General features: G+C 41.9%; 1 protein-coding gene across 1 annotated transcript in view; it reads right to left on the bottom strand.

Annotated features, from left to right (window-relative positions):
* Positions 1–11,888: 11,888 nt before the first annotated feature.
* Positions 11,889–23,833, bottom strand: part of NCEH1 (neutral cholesterol ester hydrolase 1) — a 62,244-nt gene continuing 50,299 nt past the window's right edge. Inside the window, exons 4-5 of the mRNA XM_064378641.1 lie at positions 16,434–16,605; positions 11,889–14,064 (exon numbers count right to left, since the gene is read on the bottom strand). Coding sequence (XP_064234711.1) covers positions 13,447–14,064; positions 16,434–16,605 — 790 coding nt within the window. The 3' untranslated portion in view covers positions 11,889–13,446. The remainder of the gene's footprint in view (positions 14,065–16,433; positions 16,606–23,833) is intronic.

Below are 23,833 nucleotides of genomic sequence, written 5' to 3'. Positions count from 1 at the left end.
GCTTCCAATCATAGCTCCCAATAATAGGAGCCTACCCAAGACCCCCGATGACTGCATCCAACCAATGTATTGGCTGGCTAGCAACCAATCAGATTCCTTCTCAAAAAACAAAGAAGGTGCAATAAGGTCTTGCTACTCAAAGTGTGGTCAGCTGACTGCAGCATTAGGGAAACCCCTGGGAGCTTGTTAGAAAATTAGACTTTCTGGCCATCTAGGCCTCCTGAATTAGAATCTGCAGTCTAACAAGTTCCCCAAGGAATTAATATGCCAGTTAACTAAGTCTCGTCAGCATGGTGAGACCTTGTCTTTACAAAATAAAAATATTAGCTGGGCTTGCAGTGCGTGCCTGCACTCCTGAGTTGGGAGGCTGAGTTGGGAGGATTGCTTGAGCCCAGGAGGTTGAGGCTACAGTGAGCCATGATTGCACCACTGCACTCCAGTTTGGATGACAGAACCATACCCTGTTTCAAAAAAACAAAAAAACAACAAACAACAACAAAAACCTACTGGCTTAGGAAACAGACATGTTAAGACAGTCAGCAGTAGGTGCCATACGCCATCTGTAATTGTTTTTTTTTTTAATACATTTTTGGTACGTGGAGAGAAAGAGGAAGTAGCCTGGGTTCTTGAATTTTCTGTATCAAGCTCTCTGTGGGGAAAGCTTTCGTTTGTTTTTCGATCTTGGATGTCCCGTAGATTTTTGGTTGTATCCCTACGATAAACCTCCCTTTACTTAAGCTATCTTGAGTGACTGTCTGTTTTTTGCAAGAGATAACTTGCCAACTGACGAACTAAATCCTGACTAAAAGAAAACTAAAATGGGTATTTTGAATCCTTTCACAGATTTTTGTACAGAGTATTAGTTACGGGCAAATCAGTCTTTCTTTCCCTTTTTACAAATATTAAATAATAAATTGTCATAAAAAATTCAAAGCCTGCAGGGACATGGATGGATCTGGAAACCATCATTCTCAGCAAACTAACACAAGAACAGAAAACTAAACACTGCATGTTCTCACTCATAAGTGGGATCTGAACAATGAGAACACATGGACACAGGGAGGGGAACACCACACACCTAGGGGTGGGGGAGCTAGGGGAGGGATAGCATTAGGAGAAATACCTAATGTAAGTGACGGGGTGATGGGTGCGGCAAACCACCATGGCACGTGTATGACTATGTAACAAACCTGCATGTTCTGCACATGTACCCTAGAACTTAAAATATAACAACAAAAAAAATTCAAAGCCAGTTGCAGGGGTGCACACTTGTCCAGCTACTGGGGAGGCCAAGGTGGGAGGTTCACTCAATGCCATGGGTTTGAAGCTGTAGTGCATAATGATCATGCCCATGAATAGCCACTGTGCTCCATCCTGGGCAACATATCCAGACACTGTCTCTAAACCACTCCCCAAAAAAAATTAATAAAAAATTGAAATGTTTCAGAGAGTAGCAAACTGGGGGAAATAAGTTTTTCTTCCCTTAAGATCTCTGTTCCCAGTCCTCAAAGGTAATGGGTTAAAAACATGCTGTATAAACTTTAATAATTTTCATATGCACCTATAACATCTTTCTTTCCCTTAGCCCCAATAAAAGAAAATCAGAAAGCAGACCATCTTATTATCAATACACATTCAGGGACATATTTGATAATATCTAACATTTGACTTTAGTTTAACTCAAACCTTTTTAAATTGCCTTTCTGTAGCTTTTTTTTTTTTTAATCGTCCTTAGAGACAAGTAGTAGGACAAACACTGTCACTTTCACTAATTCAATGTATGGTTACACTGATGTTTGAAGTCACGTCCACAGTTCTCACTGAGGTTCATTAAATAGTTACACGAAAGTTCCTGCTGTATTGCTTTAAAATAATTGAGGACATTATTCCATAAGTCACACGTAGGGATTTTCTTACAGAATTTAGTGCTAAGGAAAGATGATCAACTCTGAGAAATTGGAAGACTCTTTCCTGTCTAAAATACTGAATCACTGACTATATTTTGTACTTTTTGCCTTGACTGCCAGGGTCCTCGGGGCCAAATTGGAAGTTCAACGGTAGAAACTGATTTTTCTAGTTAGTATATTTTTGTGGTTTTCCTTGGCTATGAGATTGATATAGTTTGGCTCTGTGTCCTCACTCAAATCTCATCTTTAATTGTTATCCAAATTATAATCCCCAGGTGTCAAGGGAGGGACCTGGTGGGAGGTGATTGGATTGTGGAGGCAGTTTCCCCCATGCCGTTGTTCTCAGGGTAGTGAGGGAGTTCTCTCGTAAGATCTGGTTGTTTAGTAAGTGTGGGACTCTTCCCCCTGTGCTCTTCTCTCCCTCCTGCCACAATGTAAGATGTGCCTTGCTTCCCTTCACTTTCTGCCATGATTGTAAGTTTCCTGAGTCCTCCCCAGCCATACAGAACTGTGAATTAAGCCTCTTTTGTTTATAAATTATCCAGTCTCGGATATTCTTTATAGCAGTGTAAAAGCACACTAATACAGAGCTACTATTTCTGTGCCATAATTTCATTGTATTTTTTGTTTAATTATAAGCTGTTTCAAGTATTTGGGGGGAGTATGAAAAAGATTTAGATAAAATGACTTTTAAAATGGGGAACACAAAGTACCAATAAAAACTTAAATTTACCAAGATATTTACTGGAAGAGCTGGATCTGGAATTATAGTTTCCAAATTTCAGTTCATGCAATTTCCTCTCTTCTACATGAAATGAACGGTGAGCGTTTCCTTCTTAACCATTTTACGTCTGTTTTTAAAAGGATGATAATTCCACAAACATCATGGCTGGGTGTTGTTTGCTGGAACTTGTGCCCCAGCTTTTGAAGGCCACCCCTTCCTGCCTAATTTGTTGTTTTCAAAGGCAGTTTTCTATAATGCAGTGCTGGGTGCCTGGGGTTTGCCAGCAGACGCAACAAAAAGATAAAGGCGGCGTATTTTTTGAAGGGCCACTAAATGGTCCTTCAAAAATGCAGAACGCCATTGTTCTGTCAGCCTTTCTGCAAAGGAATGGCAAATATCTACCTTGAATAAAAAAAAAAAAAGCACTCTGGCAAGCAGAGAGTGAGTCATATTTCAACAAAGGATCAACACAAGTCCTGTTTTGTTTGAGAGTCAGTTATTTTTTAAAATCAGGTACTTGTGAGAATTTTAAATTGTATTTTATATTAAAAAAAAAACCTAACTTATCCTGTGATGAACTATGACTTTTTACTGACCGTGTACAAAAAGCGCAAGAAAGCTATTGGTAAATCTTTCCTTTTTTGTAAAAAAAAGAATCCCGATGAAACAAAACACACAAAACCATAGTGTACGGGGATGGCGAATGCCATAGACTTTCAAAAGCGCCCTCTACTGGCAATGGCTTTAAACTTTTAACTATCTATTATATAATCACAGGTTTTGGGATTTCATTCTTTAACCAAATGAGATTTTCATTATATTAGTAGAAAGAAAACATAAGCAGGAAAAAAGCCCCAGACATATTATCTCGGGAATATAAATAAGCAAATATATATGACAGTATCAGGCATAATTTTACATAATCTGAAAACGACGTGTTAATTGTTAACAGGAAGAAGAAGAATACAGTCAGTCGTTCATCAAAGATTTATTGAGTCCTTGTAAGAGGCACCATGTCATGCATTCGGGTTACAGAGGTGAGGCTGACGTAAGCCCCACATCAAGGGTCCTAGCCTTGCGGGGGAGTCAGACCTACTTGCAGATAAGCAGCGTATCATGTGTTGAGTGCAGTGTGACACCCGAGGAACGACCCCTAAATCCTCCTGGGAAAGAAGGAGTTAGAAAGGAGTCCTGGAGGAGGCTAGCAGAGAAAGACAAGATGAGAGAAAGGCACTCTAAGGAGAGCGGAGACTGTTGGGTAAGAGAACATGGCCTGTGTGCGGAAGAAAACGTGGCCTGTGTGCGGAAGAAAACGTGGCGTGTGCGCGCAGGAGAATGTGGCGTGTGTGCGCAGGTGAACGTGGCGTGCGGGCGGAAGAGAACGTGGCGTGCGTGCGGAGGAGAACGTGGCGTGCGTGCGGAGGAGAACGTGGCGTGCGTGCGGAGGAGAACGTGGCGTGCGTGCGGAGGAGAACGTGGCGTGCGTGCGTGCGGAGGTGAACGTGGCGTACGTGCGGACCCGCGGTAGTAAGTTTTGACTTGGCTGGCTGTAGGACAGCGTCGTTTGCAGGGGCGGCCAAGAGGGCTTGCTGTAGAGCAGGAGCTCTCAAACATTTTAGTGCCAGGACTTTACAATCTTAAAAATTATTGAGGACCCTTTCCTCTCCCAACGAAGAGTTTTTGTTTATGTGGGCTTCATTTATTTATGTTTATTTTTAAGAAACTGTTGGCTGGGCACGGTGGAATGTGCCTATAGTCCCAGCTACTTAGGAGGCTGAGGTGGAAGGATCACTTGAGCCTGGGGGCGTCGAGGCTGTTAGCCAGGATTGTGGCACTGCATGTTCCAGCCTGGGTAACAGAGCAAGACCCTGCAGGGGAGGGAAGGGGGAGGAGGAGGAGGAGGAGGAGGTGGGTGGAGGGAGGATGGGATTGGGGGAAGAAGGGGGAGGGGAGGAGGGAATGTGGGAATGGGGGCGGAGGAGGGTGGGAATGGGGGGAGGGGAGGGGGAGGGGAAGGAGGAGGAGGGTAAAGAGGGGAAGGGGAGGGGCTGATGAATTTGAAATGTAGTTATTAATGTATTTAATTATATGTTATTTTAAGTTCTATTTTATGAAAAAAAAAACCCTGAATTTCTCAAATACAAATTAGTGAAAAATGTGGCATTGTGTTATGTTTTTACAAATCTCTTTAATGTCTAGCTTAACTGGAGACAGCTGGATTCTCATATCTGCTTCTCTCTTGGATCTGTTGCAACATCACATGTCTGTAGCTGCTGCAAGACTCCACTGTGCAGTCATGAAACAAAAAGTGGAAAAGGCAAACAATATAGTATTATAGAAATAGTTTTGATTTTGTGGGCCCCCAGACCAGTTCCATGTAAGGAACTGCTGCTGCAGAGGTAGGCAGGGACAAAGTCATGAGGGAGAGCCGGACATACAACATTAGGTGGCTTGAAATTTGCCAGTAGGCAGAAGGACTTGAAGTTGTCAGGTCTGAGTTTTAATTCATCGTTTTTGCAGCTGCGGAGTGGATATTTTGACGGACACGAAATTGAGGGAGACAAGAAAAGTAGTAAGAGAGTTATTGCAATTGTTTGGGCAAGAAGTGATGACTCAAGTAAAACAGTGTGTCCAGGGATGGGAAAAAGAGGGAATGGAGTTGGGAAATATTTAGGAAGTAAAACAGATTGAGCTTGGTGATTGATTGAAAGTTGGAGGACTGGAGGAAATAGAGAAAACTTATAATTCTTGCTTGGGTAACTGAAGAGAAGGTGATAGGATCAAATGACGTAGGGACCATTTAAGGTATTGGCAGTGCAGGGAAGAAGGTAATGCATCTAGATTGAGGCTTGCTGCCCTGGTGGGCCTAAGGATGGCTCAAGAGAGACATCTGGGGGGAGGGTGAATGTATGAATCTGAATCTTGTGCATGCGCATATTTACCATAAAACTTGAGCTTAGGGCCCTTTATCTGCATGGGCTTCTTTTATAGGTACACAAGATGTTGCTTTTTAAAGATACACATAGGTAAAAATACTTTTTAACTGCAATTAATATTGCTGATTCTTCCCACCAACACTTCTCCATCGTGATTCCCCACGTTAGACGGCTGGGAGTGGCTACCGGCATTTTGGGGACTCCCTAAGGAAAGACTGAGCCGGGGATACATTTAGCTTGAGTTTAGAAGGGTATATTTGTTATTTGCAGCTGCTTTAGTTAAGTTATTGCTGGCTTATCCAGTAGAGCAACAGCTTTCAGGAATATCCCATTCTATCCTCTGCTGAAGTAGAGGGCATATGCATTGCAATATGAATTTATTCAATGGCACTTAGCAAAAGAAATTTCAGCAAAGTGGAGCAAAAACAAGGTTAGAAATGTATGGGGTCGGAGGGAAGCTGTGGAAAATTCAATCATCAGACATAAAAAATGTAAAAAGAATTTTGTTCGTATCAATGACTAATCAAGATGGAATTCTCTTCTGGAAAGAATTGTGGTGCATAAAGATGGCTCTGAACTCTTCGTCACTCCCTCCATTGTGTGGTGGCATCTGTTTCCCCTCTCCTTAAATCTAGGCTGGTCCTGTAATTTGCTTTGGCCAACTGAACATGGTGGAAGTGATGCTGAATAACTTCCAAATCTGGACCTTAAAAGACACAAAGATTTTCGCTTTTGCACATTGAGAATGTTCTATCTTGGAATCCAGATGCCATGCTTTTAGAATTACAGTTTGGAAGGAAAACCCACGTAAAGGAGAACCAAGGCCGTCAATCAACAGCTAGCACGATGGTCAGCCTCGCATCGAGCCATCATGGAGGTTCTAGCTCGGTGGGACTCCGATGTTTGCAGTCCCAGGAAACATCAAGTTTAGCAGATGGCCTGCCAAGGTAAGCTCAGCCCACCCAGAATCCTGAGAAAAGAAATGGCTGTTTTAAATTGCAAGTTGCATAATAAGTAGTTGCTTGACAGTAGATACAATCCTATTGCATCATGCATAATTTTAAACTCTCCTTTGGTGTAGTGGTGCATGTGTACACATACAAAAAGTTTTTTTTAATGGAAATTGCATGAAGTAGAATTTTCTGATGTTGGTATTTGTCAGCTTTTAAAACTACAGACAATTCAGTGTTTGGGACGGAAGGAAAGCAAAAGGTCAAGGGGAATTTTTTGTTGAGAGGACAAATTTGACTATATTTATAAATATAGTCCTAAGAGGAAGGAGTGAGTAGGAACAGAGAGTTAAAGGTACAGGAGAGAAGGGAAGTACTTTAGCAAGTCCTTGAGTGAGACAATAATGAATTGGATTAATGACACAAATTGAGATACTGCCTTTGTCCAGAAGGAAGTTAACTTCATTCTGTGAGAGTGGTGGAAATGACGTAAGCAGGAGAGATACTACTTAGCTAAGTCAACCATTTATCTTAAAGTACAATACTTAAAATAACGTCAACGTGCAGCTAAGCAAAAATAAGTATTATTTCTTGATTTCATGAATTTAACTGGAATAAAAAACATTTTCTCTATTAAAAAAATAAAAAGAGAAAACCACATCTTAAAAGTGGTAGAATTGCTTTGTCTGCTTAAAATTTCTCATACTCTAGAACTGACTTCAGGCTGGGTATAGTGGCTCACATCTGTAATCTCAGCACCTTGAGAGGCTAAGGTGGGAGGATTACTTGAGCCTAGGAGTTCAAGAGCAGCCTAGGCATCTCTTTTTAAGAGATGATGAGACCACCATCTCTTAAAAAAAAATTCCTTGGAACATTTATAGAATATGGTGGATAGGTCATTCTTTTAGGGCAGTTTACAATGGTTTATCCAACAGAGCAAAAACTATCTGCTGAGAAAAATTTAGAACAGACCTCAGTTGTGGGAAAGAGAAGGAAAAACTTCATTCAAAAGCATTTTTTGCTTTAAAATGGTAGTTAAAAACAGGACTTCCTTTCCATTAATTTTGTTTGAAAATATTTACTTTTTTAGTCTTAACTATACTTGACATAACTTCTATAAAAAAAAGGGGGCGATAATATCCTAATTTTTGTAAGTTTCATTTTTCTTGGTAAGGATTTATTCAAAATCAACTTTAAAAATCTACTCATGCCAGGTGCAGTGTCTCACACCTGTAATCCCAGCACTTTGGGAGGCTGAGGCGGATGGATCACTTGAGGTCAGGCGTTTGAGACCAGCCTGGTCAACATGGTGAAACCCCATCTCTAAATACGAAAAGTAGCCAGGCGCAGTGGCATGTGCCTGTAGTCCCAGCTACTCAGGAGGCTGAGGCAGGAGAATCTCTTGAACCCAGGATGTGGAGGTTGCAGTGAGCCAAGATCCTACCACTGCACTCCAGCCTGGGCAACAGAGGGAGACTCAGACCATGTCTTCTCCCTCTCACTCCCCCCAAAAAGAGAAGAACATGGCAAATGGCAGTTACAGTGAAGTGACACCCTCAAGAAGGAGGCTTCAAAATCATTTTTTTCAAAGTCTACTGTGTGCCCTATTCTAAGTGCTGAGAAAATAGGAATGGCCAAGACAGACAAAGCTCCTCACCTTTGAGGAGCTTATGAATACATACGGGGAGAAAGGAAAACATCCACACACATACAGACATGAACATCAGAAGGCAGATGGAAAACAGCAACTATCAGTGTTGCAATCAGATGAGAGGGCCTGGGGATGGGGAGAGGAGTGGTGACTGGGGGGTTGGCAGATTGCCTGGCTGAGGCGGACTTCTCTGAGGCAGGAGTATTTCATCTAAAATGTCAACAATGAGCCAGCCATGAGAAAATCCGGGAGAGGAGCCTTGCAAACAGAAGACACATACAAATGATGTCACCAGCCTCTCTCACTCTAATGACACAAAATGTACAGATAGCAGTGAGCTACCCATGTGTGCCTATTAGAAATCATATTTCCATGTCAACTCTTTGGGATTTGAGGCATCTGGTACTAACATATGTATCTTCTAGATGTTTAAATTGGGGGTTCACTAGAAAATCTGAGTTATAAAAAAATTAAAAACATAGGGGATAAAAAGAGAACAAGAAAAGCAACATTAAAATGCACATAGAATTTAAATTTAAATGCCCCAAAGGAGACGTCTTGAAGCTGTTAGTGGATCCATCCAGCTAAGTGTAACCACACAGCAAGAGGTTTGTTAGGGAAGATGAAAGTCACTCTAACAACAGGAAAACCAAATTTACGCACTTGTATGTGATCATTTCAAATATAAAAAATTCAGTCTAGAAAAAAAGTTTTATAAATTCCTATGTTACTGACATAAACTTACTCAAGAGTGAAATGATTAGATTTATTTGTAATGACAGGTCCGTTCGAGAACTTGCCTTCAGTGATAGTGATAATTTGGCTGCAACAATTCAACTCAGACTCTTTGCATTATGATCATCCTTTCCTAACATGTATATTGAAGGTCCTAAAAGAGTCCCAGGGCCTGCCTGGGTTTTATGAATATTCTAGCCAGTCCAAAGCAGGTATCCCGTAAACAGGACAACACATACTGTATCCAGACATGAAATGAACGTCATTAAGGAGGCCCCGGAACCACCTCTCTGTGATTGAAAGACAGCTCAAGCACTTCAGTGGACAGAAGATTGGAGAGAGTTGCGGCTAGCGATCTGGGATACAGAAAGAAGAGAACATTGTCTTCAAATGGGAAACAGCAAATGAGACAAGGGGAAATTGCTGGGAACGCTGTGGACCCCTCGGTGGTGACTGAGCAACCCCAAGCTTCTGGAAGAATTGGCAAAACCCAAGCTATCTGAAATAATAAGAAACTGTTGTTGATTTTTAACCTGTAAATTCTCTTAGAATTTGCTTTCCCTGAAATGAGTTATTTGCTTTGCTATGCTTGTTACTTATTGTATCGATTATATTTGAGAAAATGAAGAATAATGTGAAAAGTTAAAATGTAACTTGTGACTTTAGCTCTGCTGAGCTGTCATTGTGAAAACAGGAACTCTGTCTAAAAGACAAACCACATAGCCTGGCTGCTGGAGAGAGATAACAGCACGTAATAAGCTTCTCGCTGCAGAGAGCCTATATATAAACGGACGTGTAATGGAGAGGCTCATTACCCAGATTCCTTTCCCAGGAAAGGCATATTGATTATGGCCCTGGAAAGGGAATGCAGCCCTTATGGAGGGACGCATGAGGGGCATCTGTTTGGAGGGAAACCTCTGTGGAGATAAGGATGTAAAAGTCTTTCTTCTCCCACTGCTCCTCCCTGCCTGCATGGGGGCCTCCCCGCTTGCCGCTTTGTGGTCACGCTGGTTGTCCTGTGTCAGATCCTGTTCCCCCTGCAGCTGTGAGCCCAGTGTGTTTCTTGCTGATAGTTTAACTTCTATTCTTGCTAAGGTATATGGTTTTTATGCTAACGCACAGAAAGTAACTTTTACATGGTTCTACTTTTACAATATATTATGATCTTTGGTCAACAGTTTTTACTTAACATTTCTTTTTGTATAATTATCACTGAAACTTTGTGTAACCTCACTCACCCTCCCCTATTGAAAGAGCCGAATAAAAAACTGAGGTTTTCAGGGGAATGTGAGACCTCCATGGAGCAGCATTATGTGGTGTCTCCCCTGGGCCCAGCTTTAAGGAAAAATGTTTCCTTGTCTTTCTTTTCACCAACACACTCGATCACTTTGAGAGACATTGAACCCACGTTGATGTATTGGGAGCTGGTCTCATAATAGGAAATGAAAGAACACATTCCCAGATGGAGCAATTTTATTGTCAAACATGATTCAGAACAGATATATGCTTTGCTACCTCCACACTGGATTTGCATTTTATAAAATATATTTACTATTAAAATCTTTCATAAAATCTACCTTTCCCTTTGTAGTGGGAAGTGAGCAAAGTCAGAGATTAAAAGGTCATGCATAAAATAGATCCACCAAGATAAATTATATAGTAGTCTTAAATTCTTCACAAATCAATGATAAAACATTTATACTTCACTATATAGCACTTCAAGGTTTTTCTTTATATATTAATGTTCATATTTCACAGACAATTTCACAAAATGATTATCATTTTCATAAAATAGGAAAACAAAGCCACACTACAAAAAAAATCAATCTGCAGAGTGAAAACATATTTTATAAGAATAAAAACAAATAATGAAACTCAAATACTTTATCAGAAACAGTGGTTGACCTCTTTTTCCCTTTGCTCCCTTTTCATCTGAGAGAGCCTTTTAGAGATCAAGAATCATTTGTTGTCTGCAATTACTATAGATTTGGTCTCACAGTTCTGGGGAAAAATGTCATTTTAAGGAACTCTGTGTATGTATTGTATTTTCTTTTTCTTAGAGATACACAACCTCAAAATAAGGTCCAAATATTGGTTCCGTCAAATGGTATCAAAAGAATAGTATAGGCTGGGCATGGTGGCTCACGCCTGTAATCCCTGCACTTTGGGAGGCTGAGGTGGGCGGATCACGAGGTCAGGAGATCAAGACCATCCTGGCTAACATGGTGAAACCCCGTCTCTACTAAAAATACAAAAAATTAGCCAGGCATGATGGCACATGCCTGTAGTCCCAGCTACTCGGGAGGCTGAGGCAGGAGAATCACTTGAATATGGGAGGTGAAGGGTGCAGTGAGCCTTGCACCACTGACTCCAGCCTGGGGACAGAGTGAGACTCCATCTCAAAAAAAAAAAAAAAGAATAAAAAGAATAGTATTATTTGAAGAGGAGAGTTATAGAATAAGAACTAAAATCCCAATTTTTTAGGGGAAAAAAAAAAAAGACCTTCGATGATGTATGTGTCAATGTATAAGGAACTATGACCTACCAAAAAACGACCACATAAGAGGCGAACACAATTTGCCAGTCTGATGAAACAGTTGGTATTTATAGCTGGAAGGGATGGAAGAGACCTCAAGGATCACATAATTCAGCTCTTTGATTTTAGGGAGAGGAAAGAAGAGGCCCAGAGATGATAAGTGGCTTGCCTAAGTACATTAGCAAGTTAGCGTCAGTGGTTTATACACACACAGGCACACAAACATACTGTTGCATTGACTTCTGTTTTGTACACAAAATGCTACTGGCTCCTACAGTACATCAATAAGTATGCAAATTTTCATTTGCTGTTTCACAGCTGGAGGTGGGAAATACCCATGCTTCCCAGGAGCGAAATGGTTCTACTTTCCCTCCGTGGTGCACTGTAGCATGACTCGGCTCTACTGCTGCTCTCTGCAGCCCCTAAGAGTAGCATTGGGGAAGAAGGAAGGATGGCAGGAAGGCAGGCAGAGATGCTCAAGTCAAATCAGCATGGGAGTGTCTTGTGTTAAAGATGTTCCCATTGGCAGTGAAGACTTTACATGGAGTTAAGCCTGGCTGTTGAAACTTCCAGACCCGGCTGGAAGGAAATGAGGGATCTAGGCACCGGGTGCCAGTGTGAGCCCTTCACCCAAAATATGAGCTTGTGTTTCTCTGACCCTAAAAAGCAGAGCTGAGCAATGTGTGCCTTGCCTAAGCTACTTAACGATAAACTTAGATGACTTTACTAGGTGCAGTCATCGTTTCTAATTATTTTAACTTGTATATGTATATAAACATGAAAATATTTGTGCCTATGGAATAGTAGTATTAATAGCTATGCTATGATTTCCACAGAATTATATATGGTTATAATTGTAGGGAAGGTTTTAAAACCCTAAGGCGGTTATTTAAAAAAATACCATTGTTTTTAATATTTATGACACACATCTTTCTGAAAAACCTTAAATCTAGCTATGTATACTAACATTAAATAACTTAAAAAAATAAACAATACATTATATTGTACCAAAATAGCTCCATTTAAAGCCACAGAAGTGAAAAGATTGAGTTTGCAAGAATCGACTAGACCTTTTAAAGGTATTTTTCATAATTTTAAACTAATATTAAATGCATTTTTTTTGACTATGCCAAATATATACACACTGCTCTTGGTACCTTATGTCAGAATTATTTTTATGTGAAACAATAGGTTGTTTTATTTATCTGTTTTTACCTGTTCTATAATGAAAAGTTTACTAAATAAATTTGCTCCCAAAGATCTCCCCAAGGAGAAGGGGGACAGCGTAACTGAAAAACAACAAAAACTTAATGCCGTATAGATATCCAGTGCATGCAACTCCGTATTTTCTAATAACAGTGGTGGAAAGTAACTTTCAAGTATCACTGTAATCCAACTGGACTTACAGATAGTTATAAAATGAACATTCTAGAGGAAGAAAGTCCTTTGAGAAACTTGTTCTTTCTAGAAAGCCTTTGCCAAAATTCCCATAGGAAACAAAACCATCCATTCACAAAGAACAGAGGGTCCTTGGTCCTCAGGACTGACCTGAAAGTGCACACATTTAACACTGCTCTGAACTCAAGGTAAACTCTAGCAGAATTGAGGAGTCCGCGTTTTCTTAACTTCTTAAAGGTCACTTTACCATCCACAGCTGGAAGAACTGCTTCTGAAAGGAACATCCTGATGAAGACAGTACCCAAAGCTACTTCCAGTTCCTAGTTCTGCTTTCTGTAGCTCTACGTATGAGTATAGTTGGCTAAAATAACAAGAACAGAGAGACTGGCCCACTCTGGGAACCCAAGTCAGATGTTTTTGCACTTAAGTTAGTTAAATTCATTTTTAAAAATTAGGTTATCACAAAGTCTTCAGTTATGGAATTGAGATTCCATAACTCACAAATAAAGGGGGATGGCAGAAAGAATTAGTCAACTAAAAAGTGCAGGTCTTTCCAAAGCAGGTATAGGAGGGCAAGAGAGGCTCGAGCCTTCTGGAAGTTTTGCTCCTTTACAGGTTTTGATCCAGCCAGTTGATATAACTATTCCTAGTCCGGATTCCCACTGAGAAGTTGGTGGGCCAGCTGGTGAAAATCATACATCCATGAAAGCCATCCTCAAAGTAATCCAGGGTCACCTCCACACCAGCACTCTCCAAACGCTTGGCATACATGATCCCATCGTCTCTGAGGACATCATGCTCACACGTCAGAATGTAGGTCTTTGGGAGGTCCTGTAGCACCGCCTGGTCTGCAATGAGTGGGGCGGAGCGGGCATCCAGCAACTGAGGAAGCTCCCGGACAATCCCGGCATTGCCTGTGGTCTGCACGACAGGCTTGTAATTCTTTATGATGGATGCGGGCAAGAGGGATGTCCAGTTCAGACGGGCCCTGAGGGCAGCAGCCTCTTCCACATCAAGCGAAGTGTGATTGTTAACGATCATCGCCTGCACAAAGTCATAGTTGCCTTTGAAGTAGTCCACCCAATATTTCACCATGACATAGCGGGGCAGGATTGGGGTGTTCATATTTTGCTGGTAAGATGGTGTGTTAAAATCTAAAGCTTGAAGAACTGGATAGATTAAAGCTTGCAGTTTGAGCTTATTTTTTAGGCTGGCGTCTTGAGTAAACTAGAGAAGAGGAAGCAAATACAGTATTTCATTTTGCACGGCTGCTTTTATAGAAACCATAAATGATAGAATAGCTTAATGTGTTACTTTGAATCTGTCAATGGCATAAATGTTACATTTCTACCAGGCACTGTATAAATAAGATAATTTAAAAAATAATTCTCCATCATGACCATCACCACCCTACCAAGCTGCTAGTTACTTAACTAAGAAAGGTATGATGCTGGCTGTGCACGATGGCTCACGTCTGTAATCCCAGCACTTTGGGAGGCCGAGGCAGGAAGACCATGAGGTCAGGAGTTCAAGACCAGCCTGACCAACATGGTGAAACCCCATCTCTACTAAAAATTCAAAAATTAGCCGGGCATGGTGGTGCATGCCCCTGTAGCCCCAGCTACTCGGGAGGCTAGGCAGAGAATCGCTTGAAGCCAGGATGCGGAGGTTGCAGTGAGCCAAGACCATGCCATAACTCAGTTTTGAGTGAACCCTATACTTGTATCTATCTTTAGGCACTTAAGACACCTGGGTATTATGAATGAATAATATGTGAAAATTATTTAATTTTTCATTTCCTACAAATCCCCAAAAAAGGTCATGGCTTCCCAGGGAGAAAAAAAAAATTAGTTTGACTCTTCCAGAAGAAGAAGCAGAAAAAACTTATTAAACAGATTACGAGACTCTAGAGTGTCTTAGTAGGACCTCAGGGTATGCCTTCTGGTCAGCATCGTCACGCTTGATGAGATGGAATTTAAATAGTTCTGGCAATGCACCCTGCAGTTCACATAATGAGCACATGGCATAGAGTGAAGTTGTTATGGGAACATGAATGAGTCCCCTACCTCAACAGATCTCAGTTCCCCCGCGCCTCCCCACAGTGTTAATATATTGCCCCATTTTGCAATTCTAGTGTGCAAAATTATATATTTGTCACATAACATCTAAAAGAAAGCTAACTAGCCATGAAGCTTCATAGACAACTAAATGATCTTCAAGGTAACTTTAGCCTTGCACTTTTGCTTCACACCTGGACTTTAGAAACCCATCCCAGGGGAGACGTGACTGCTCTCCAAAAGCAAGAAGGATGGTCAGTAAATAGTACTTTGAATATGTGCCAAAAAGTGTATACACATCACTTCATTCAGTCCTTGCCACAGCCCTGCAATCAGATGACATTGTCCTCATTTTTCCGAGGCTCAGAGAGGTTAAGGGACTTATCCAGTGCCCCGTTAAGGGTGGGCCCTGGGTTAGATTCCAACGCTGTCTGGCTTCAAAACCAAGAATGCTCTCTCCACTGAGCCATGACTTTCTTCTGACCGTATTTGAATGGCAAACTTGCCAGTGCCAAATGAAGGATCAAGTTATTGAATTATAGCAAAAGCGTTAGAAAGCAAGGGACATTATAATTAAAATGACAGATGCTATTTGAGGACACCAAATGAAATGTGGAGGTGAGAAGGCAAAGATTAGTTATGTCATCCATAACAGGAAGATGTGGTGCTTATCTTTGAGTTTTCAACACTGTCAAAAAAATTGGGGTGCTATTAGAGCTAGACATAGTTTTCAAAGAATTCAACCAGGTAAAGCTCATAGTAACTTGTAATATTTAAACAGCTCAATTAATTTTTTCTTTTACATTAAAAAAAAGTCGGGGAGGCCAGGTGCAATGGCTAATGCCTGTAATCTCAGCATTTTGGGAGGCCGAGGCGGGCGGATCACGAGGTCAGGAGATTGAGACCATTCTGGCTAACATGGTAAAACCTCATCTCTACTAAAAATACAAAAAAATTAGTCAGGTGTGGTAGCTCACACCTCTAGTCCCAGCCATTCAGGGGACTGAGGCAGGAGAATCATTTGAACCTGGGAGGTGGAGGTTGCACTGAGCCGAAATTGTGCCACTGCACTCCAGCCTGGGTGACAGAGCAAGACTCAGTCTCAAAAAAACAAAAAGTTGAGGAAACAAATTTTGATGTTTTAATTTGGCTCAAAGTTTTATGGAACAATCTTAGGAACTGGAATTTAAGCAAAAATACTCCATTCTGCAAGTCAAACATGAAAAAGGAGCAGGGGATCCTCGAGTTCCATACATAAGCCCTGAGAAACAAGGGATGTCATCAGCCCTTCTCTAACAGTGATTGTGATCAGGGACTTTACAAAGACCCATCGATGACACTTCCTCCACTCACCCGTCTTCCTGCTTCAACAAGATGTCTGAGAGCTCTACAAGTATAATCGCATGACCAACTTGACCATCTAGGGACCCGCTCACCCAACTATGCCTTTGCCGCACGTAAAGGAGAATGTGTTGGTCTGATGGACCTTACTTATCATGCACCACTCCACCCATCAGCACCTCAGGACAGTGGCGTTACCTGTTGACCAACGGCAGCAGCCAGATTTCCACCAGCACTGTCACCAGAAATGCAAATTCTGCCTGGATCAACCATATACTTCTCTAAGACTTTCGGCTCCAGGAAGTACTTTGTGGCTCGTACAACATCATTAATTTGCTCAGGAAAATAAACCTTTGGAACTAGCCGGTATCTGTAAAAACAAAAGTTGTATTCATTTAAGGCCTTCACCCATTTTTCAGGACAGTTAAAATTTACAGCTAAAAGAAGTACTTCTTGGCCGGGCACAGTGGCTCACGCCTGTAATCCCAGCACTTTGTGAGGCCGAGGCGGGTGGATCATGAGGTCAAGAGATTGAGACCATCCTGGTCAACATGGTGAAACCCCGTCTCTACTAAAAATACAAAATTAGCTGGGCATGGTGGCGCGTGCCTGTAATCCCAGCTACTCGGGAGGCTGAGGGAGGAGAATTGCCTGAACCCAGGAGGCGGAGGTTGCGGTGAGCCAAGATCGCGCCATTGCACTCTAGCCTGGGTAACAAGAGCGAAACTCCATCTCAAAAAAAAAAAAAAAAAAAAAAAAAAGTACTTCTTTTAAATCTGGAAATAAATAGATAAGAAATTAATTCAATGAAATTATTGTATGAAAAAGAAAAAAATAAAATATAAAAATAAACCATTTTCTCGTGAATCAAATACTTAGTTTTAAATGTGATGATTTTGTATTAGTAATAGTACTATTTTTCTTTAAACTATCAGCCATCAAACCAAACCTCCTTACCACCAAGAACAACCAAAATAAAACTTCAAAGTAAAAGGCGGACGTTGATTACAAAGACATGGATAGGTAGCACTGTAATAGATTTTAGACTTTTATTTCTGGAAGTCAGTGTTCCATTCATAATGCCTCTGGGTTAAGAGGTGACTTGGCAGCATTAGCCACTTCATTGATCTCACATTTAATGAGTCCATCATTTACTTAATAAAAGTATACATCACTGGAGAGGTCCGTACCACCCTGACATTAAACCCAAGCAATGCATTCACTACCTGGAAGACTGAAACTAAAAGGCCAGTTGTTAACCAGCAAAAGGGAAGAGAAGTTTTCCAGACAGCCTAGAGCAGGCCCTCAGGGAGACTTCTGGAGCTCCTCCTACTGGCCCCACTTCCAAAGATCAGAGGCCTTTGGAATCCTACTCCACACACCTAGTAGAATTCATATTCCCTTAAGATTCCCAAAGAACTCTGGATTTTCAAAGGCCCCAGCCATAATATCATCTTACACATCCACATTGGCAGTCTCGGTTTGGAGTTCCCTCTCACTCTCCTCTTTTGCTTGTTAATTCTCAGTCATCCTTTAAGCCTTAACTGGAGAGTCTGGTCTTCTCTAGGCAGCCTGCCTTGGTCATATATCCACTTGCTTTTCGGCTTGACCTGGCTACCATTCCTTGATATTACTATGTGCTCAGGTATGTCATTCCCTGTTCTTATTGGCTTATGTGAAAATTATCTGTTTTTTTTTTTTCTAAATATTGTGTTCTCTGTTCTCTGATATCAGAAACTGTGTTTTATTCATTACTGTTTCCAGTATCAACCAATGTGAGGGGCATGTAATCATCCATCCAATAAATTTTTTTTGAGTATTAACATACCTTCATTTTGTAAAAGAAGAAACTAAGGCATAGAAAGGTTGCTAGTAAAAACTCAAAAACAGACCAAAATTAGGTAGGATGAAAACAAATCACCTAATTAAAACCTAGTAACAGCGAAGACTCAAGACTTTTGATTTCCATCTTATAATTAGCATACTTATTTTCACAAACTAGTTTTTTCTAAGCTACTCTAAATAAGAACATTATTTTCCACCATCTAAAATCCAGCTAGTTGGGCCAGGTGGGGTGGCTCATGCCTGTAATCCCAGCACTATGGGAGGCCGAAGTGGGCAGATTACTTGCAATCAGGAGTTCAAGACCAGCCTGGCCAACATGGTGAAACTCTGTCTCTACTAAAAGTACAAAAAATGGGCCAGTGTGCAGTGGCTCACGCCTGTAATCCCAGCACTTTGGGAGGCTGAGGTGGGCAGATCACCTGAGGTCAGGAGTTCAAGACCAGCCTGATCAACATGACAAAACCCTATCTCTACTAAAAATAAAAAATAAATTAGCCGTGCATGGTGTGGGCACCTGTAATTCAAACTACTCAGGAGACTGAGGCAGGAGAATTGCTTGAACCTGGGAGGTGGAGGTGGAGGTTGCAGTGAGCCAAGATTGTACCACTGCACTTCAGCCTGGATGACAAAGCGAGACTCCGTCTAAAAAAAAAAAAAAAATTAGCCTGGCAAGGTGGTGCGCACCTGTAATCCCAGCTACTTGGGAGGCTGAGGCATAAGAAGTGCTGGAACCCAGGAGGTGGAGGCTGCAATGAGCTGAGATCACGCCACTGCACTCCAGGGTGGGCAAAAAAGTGAGACGCTGTCTCAAAAAACATTTGTTTAAATGAAATCCAGATAGGTAATTAAGCATCTTGACATTCAGTGTAGACTCAATCTAATGGACAAATGTTTGTGAAATATGTTGATAAGTAGTGAATGTGGATCTGGTCAGTCAGGAATTATCACATTTTGAAACTACAGTAAAAAAAATTCCTTAGTGTTTGCCATATTGCAGATAAGATAAAATGAACTTTCTAATTTCTTACTTTTCCATCTGGGGTGGTCAATTAATCGTGCAAAATATTTTTTTCCAGTTGATTTTTCACTATTTATGAAAGCTGCTGCCGTATGATTCCATTTGAGCAAAAAAAGTAGAATTACACAGTTTTGTCCACTAGGTGGCACCATTTCATATTATTCTATTTACCTCTAGTTCTTATTTGGGGGAGGGGTGGGAGGGGAGTCTTAATTTTAAATCTTCAGTGTGAACAAGCTGAATTTTTAACTTTAATGAAAACAAATGTACTTCATGACTCAAGTTGTAAAAACAAAGGTTATTTCATTTCAGCAATATCCCACATATCACAATAAACTGTTTTCCTAAAGCGCAAGTGGTCTGCACCAAGTGCGGCCCAGCTGTGGGGCCCAGAATGCTGACATACCAGAAAAAAAAAAGTCCCAGCTACTCGGGAGGCTGAGGCAGGAGAATCGCTTGAACCCGGGAGGTGGAGGTTGCATTGAGCCTTGATCGGGCCATTGCACTCCAGCCTGGCGACAGAGCGAGACTTCGTCGCCCCAAAAAATAGTACTGTGAGTTCCAAACATGCTTATAAATAAGTGTGTGAGTTGACCTTTTCATTCTATAGGCTAGATAGAGCAATAATCCTCCAGAATCGAGGGCCTTCAGGCAAGGAGCTGCTGGCTGCAGACAAGCTTCTCTTCTAGAAGGTGGAGGTCCAGGAGAACCAAGGGTCCACCATCTTCCTAAAGACTCTCAGAATCATCCACACTCACTTCTGTTTTCCTCAGTCATCCCTCCATCTGTCTTCGCTCACATTTCATTCCCTCACCGTTCTCCGCCTCCTCCCTCCCCTCCCAAACCCTCATATTACACCACTTTGGTCTTCTATGACCAATCCACTTTTTCTAACGAGGTTCTGCTCATCCTTAGGGCTTTGATACTAACAACCACTTTCTTTTTTTCCTTTTTTTAAAAATTATACTTTGGGGTACATGTGTAGAACGTGCAGGTTTGTTACTTACATATACGCGTGCCATGGTGGTTTGCTGCACCCAACAACCCATACATTAGGTATTTCTCCTAATGCTCTCCCCTCCCCCAGCCCCCTACAGGCCCCAGTATGTGATGTTCCCCTCCCTGTGTCCTGTGTTCTCATTGTTCAACTCTCACTTATGAGTGAGAACATGCAGCAAACACCACTTTTTTAAGACACCTTTTCCGACCCTTTAAACGAGGTAAGGTCTTGCCTGTTAGATGCCTCTGTTACCACTTGCCCTTCTACTCCCATCACTTATCACACTTTTAACATTACTTACTCAAGGTCTTCCTCTTCTACATGATAAACTCTATGAGGGCAGGAATTAAGTCATTCTTACATTGTCACGTCACCAGAATTTAACATGGTAACTGGCACTAAACAGGAATCCAATAAACACTTAGGGAATAAAAGAAAGAAGAAAGAAGCGAGCGCTGAGATCCAGCTCTGAACACACTGTTTCTTTTGTTGCTATTTGTTTCCTTTTGAGACAGGGTCTTGTGTCACCCAGGCTGGAGTGCAGTGGCACAATCTCGGCTTACTGCAGCCTTGACCTCCCAGGCTCAAGCGAACTTTCCAACTCATCCTCCCGAGTAGCTGGGACTACAGGCATGCGCCACCATGCCTGGCTAATTGTTTAACTTTTTTGCAGAGACAAGGTTTTGCCATATTGCCCAGGCTGGTACTGAAATCCTGGACTCAAGTGATCCACCTGCCTCAGCCTCCCAACGTGTTGGGATTACAGGTGTGTGAGCCACTCCACCTGGCCTGAACATCGTTTCCAAGAGAAACATCATGATCATATAATGCTGGCTGTACCTCAACTAGAGCATAGGTTATAAAGTGCTCTTGAGTTAGCCTGAATCCTAGCAAGCATTACTATCTCATTATTTCTGGAAAAAAAAAAGAGAGAGAGAGAAAGAAAAGGCCAGGCATGGTGGCTCACACCTGTAATCCCAGCACTTTGGGAGGCTGAGGCAGGCGGATCATAAGGTCAAGAGATTGAGACTATCCTGGCCAACATGGTGAATCCCCATCTCTACTAAAAATACAAAAATTAGCTGGGCATGGTGGCAGATGCCTGAAGTCCCAGCTACTTGGGAGGTTGAGGCAGGAGAATCACTTGAACCCGGGTGGTGGAGGTTGCAGTGAGCCAAGATTGCGCCATTGCACTCCAACCTAGCGGCAAACTGAAACTCCATCCCCCCAAAAAATAAAAAAGTACTATGAGTTCCAAACACGCTGATAAATAAATGTGTAAGTTGACCTTTGCATTCTATAGGCTAGATAGAGCAATAATCCTCCAGAATCGTCTAGTGCTTTTGAGTATCTGAAGCCCTTTTCTATCGATCATCTTAAATGATTCTCGTGACAACGCTCTGCAGTCATTATTGCAACTCAGCATGCATTTCTCTGACACGCACACTCCAAGTCTTGCACTGGGCACTGGAGATGCAAAGGAAGGAAGACATGATTTCTGTTTCCAGGAGTTCACGTTCTTTTATTTTTGCTTTGTTTTTTAAGAGATGAAGTCTCACTCTGTTGCCTAGGCTGGACTCAACTCCCGGGCTCAAGCGGTCCTTGTACCTCAGCCTCCCAAGTAAGGCACACCACCGTACCTCGCTGTTTTCCCAGTAGCTCACATTCTAAACACACAGGAAGGGTTCTCAGCCCCATTTTGCACATGAGTTTAAGTGACTTGCCTGAGGTCACACAGTCATGAGTGATGGAACTTGACGGCTGTACGCTGATGCCTCCCGTCTGGATACCACGTTGTATAGATGAGGAACAATGCAAAGTTAAAATCAAAGCAGTCCCTTCTGTGTTTTAGTCCTTTTCAAAAAAGTCTTCTTAAACATATCTTATTCTTCTGTGTCTTATGATAAGTCTGGCAATACTTACTTTACTTGAGACAGATGCTGATAAGGAGAGAAGGGAATGGAGGAACCGTTTAGGGCACGTGGCCATATAGTGATATTGAAGCCTGGAGGGTAAGCCCTGGGGTGAATGACAAATCCGCACGATGCCAGTTGAAGCAAGCCCAGCTTCTCTCTTTTTCTCAGGCCTACGAGGAGCTGGGGCTACACAAGAAACCGACCGAATGGCCCCTGAAGCTTGTTCCTCAACACCGAGCCGTAGGGCTCCGTCTGCTTAAACTTCCCTGTGCTTTCCTCTGGCCAGCTGCCTGAATCACTTCCTCAAAGGTCCCTGCATTCCCAGACTGCACTGACAACCCTTGAGTAAGCTGGGAGGCCTCGCTGAGAGTCCAGAAAGGCCCAGGTGCGGTGGCCACTTCCTCAGCACATTTGGCTGCAGCTGTCTAGACTCTAGGGCTTTCGTCCACAGGGTCAGAACTGCTAAATGACTCTGAATAGACTTTTCCAAGAGAGTGCAGAAGAAAAGGTCCATTTACATGTGGAGTAGGAGGAAGGAGGTGGGGAGCAATGGACAGGAGGGCAGCTGACAGAGGCAGAGGGAAGAAGAGAACTGAATACACCTGGGGCAAGAAAAAGTGGCTGGTGTCATGGCCCTACCACTCAGCATGATAAGCTTCCTTCAGTCGTGGCTTGAGACTGGATCAGAAAGGTCCAGAGACCTTGGGAATTATCTGACCTATTCCCCTACCCCATCTATGCGACTTGCTGGCTATCTGGCCTTATGCACCTTACTTAGCTTCTTGGGTCTCAATTTCCTCACTTATGAAGAAGATACCAAAATATCTTGGATGCCTTATATGAGAATTAAGATGCTTTGGCTGGGCGCAATGGCTCACACTTGTAATCCCAGCACTTTGGGAGGCTGAGGCAGGCAGATCACAAGGTCAGGAGATCGAGACCATCCTGGCCAACATGGTGAAACTCCGTCTCTACTAAAATACAAAAAATTAGCCAGGTGTGGTGGCGTGCATCTGTAGTCCCAGCTACTTGGGAGGCTGAGGCAGGAGAATTGCTTGAACACGGGAGGTGGAGGTCGTGGTGAGCCGAGATCACACCAATGCACTCCAGCCTGGGCAACAGAGCAAGACTCTATCTCAAAAAAAAACAGAAAAAAAAAGAAAAAGAAGCTTCATGCGTTCATTCATAAATATTTACTGAATGCTCACCATATTACTACAATAAACACATAATAAGTTAAATACATGGTTTGTCAGATGTTGATGATAGCTTTGGAGAGAAATAAAACAGAGGAAGGTGGGTTGCAGTTTCACAAAGGCTTGTCAAGAAAAGGCTTGGCTGAGAGGATGGTATCTAAACAAAGACCTGAAGTAGAAGAGACACGTGTGCAGAAGCATTCACGCAATGTCAACCACAGAAAAGGCGGCGTGATGTTTGTGTTATGTTATTATTATCACAATTGTTATAATTATTATTCACCTTCTTCTTAGCTGCCCAGAAAAGTGGCTTATACAGAACTGATAGAGACAACTCAAAGTATTAATATTACTACTAGTAGTAGTACTTCTAACTATACCGTTAAAATATGTTAAACGTGTATTTCTATTCCCAAGGTCCAAGTTGTAGAAGCTGACTCTAAGAGAATAACTTTTTCCAACTCTTGGCTGTAGAAGATTCTTTTAAAATCCTTACCACTTTTTAGATTTAAAAAGTTAGTATTAAACTTACACGTTGCAGGTAACTGATTGCATACTTCTCTAGGTTTTTAGTTCATCCTTTTTTCAGAGGTTTACAAAACTAAAGATGAAAATGTAATTTG

This window comes from Aotus nancymaae, unplaced genomic scaffold (assembly GCF_030222135.1).
Source record: "Aotus nancymaae isolate 86718 unplaced genomic scaffold, 86718_ANA_hifiasm-v0.15.2.pri h1tg000019l, whole genome shotgun sequence".
Taxonomy (NCBI): Eukaryota; Metazoa; Chordata; class Mammalia; order Primates; family Aotidae; genus Aotus; species Aotus nancymaae.
The sequence above is the reverse complement of the archived record's forward strand: the minus strand, read 5'-3'. Positions and strand labels throughout refer to the sequence as shown.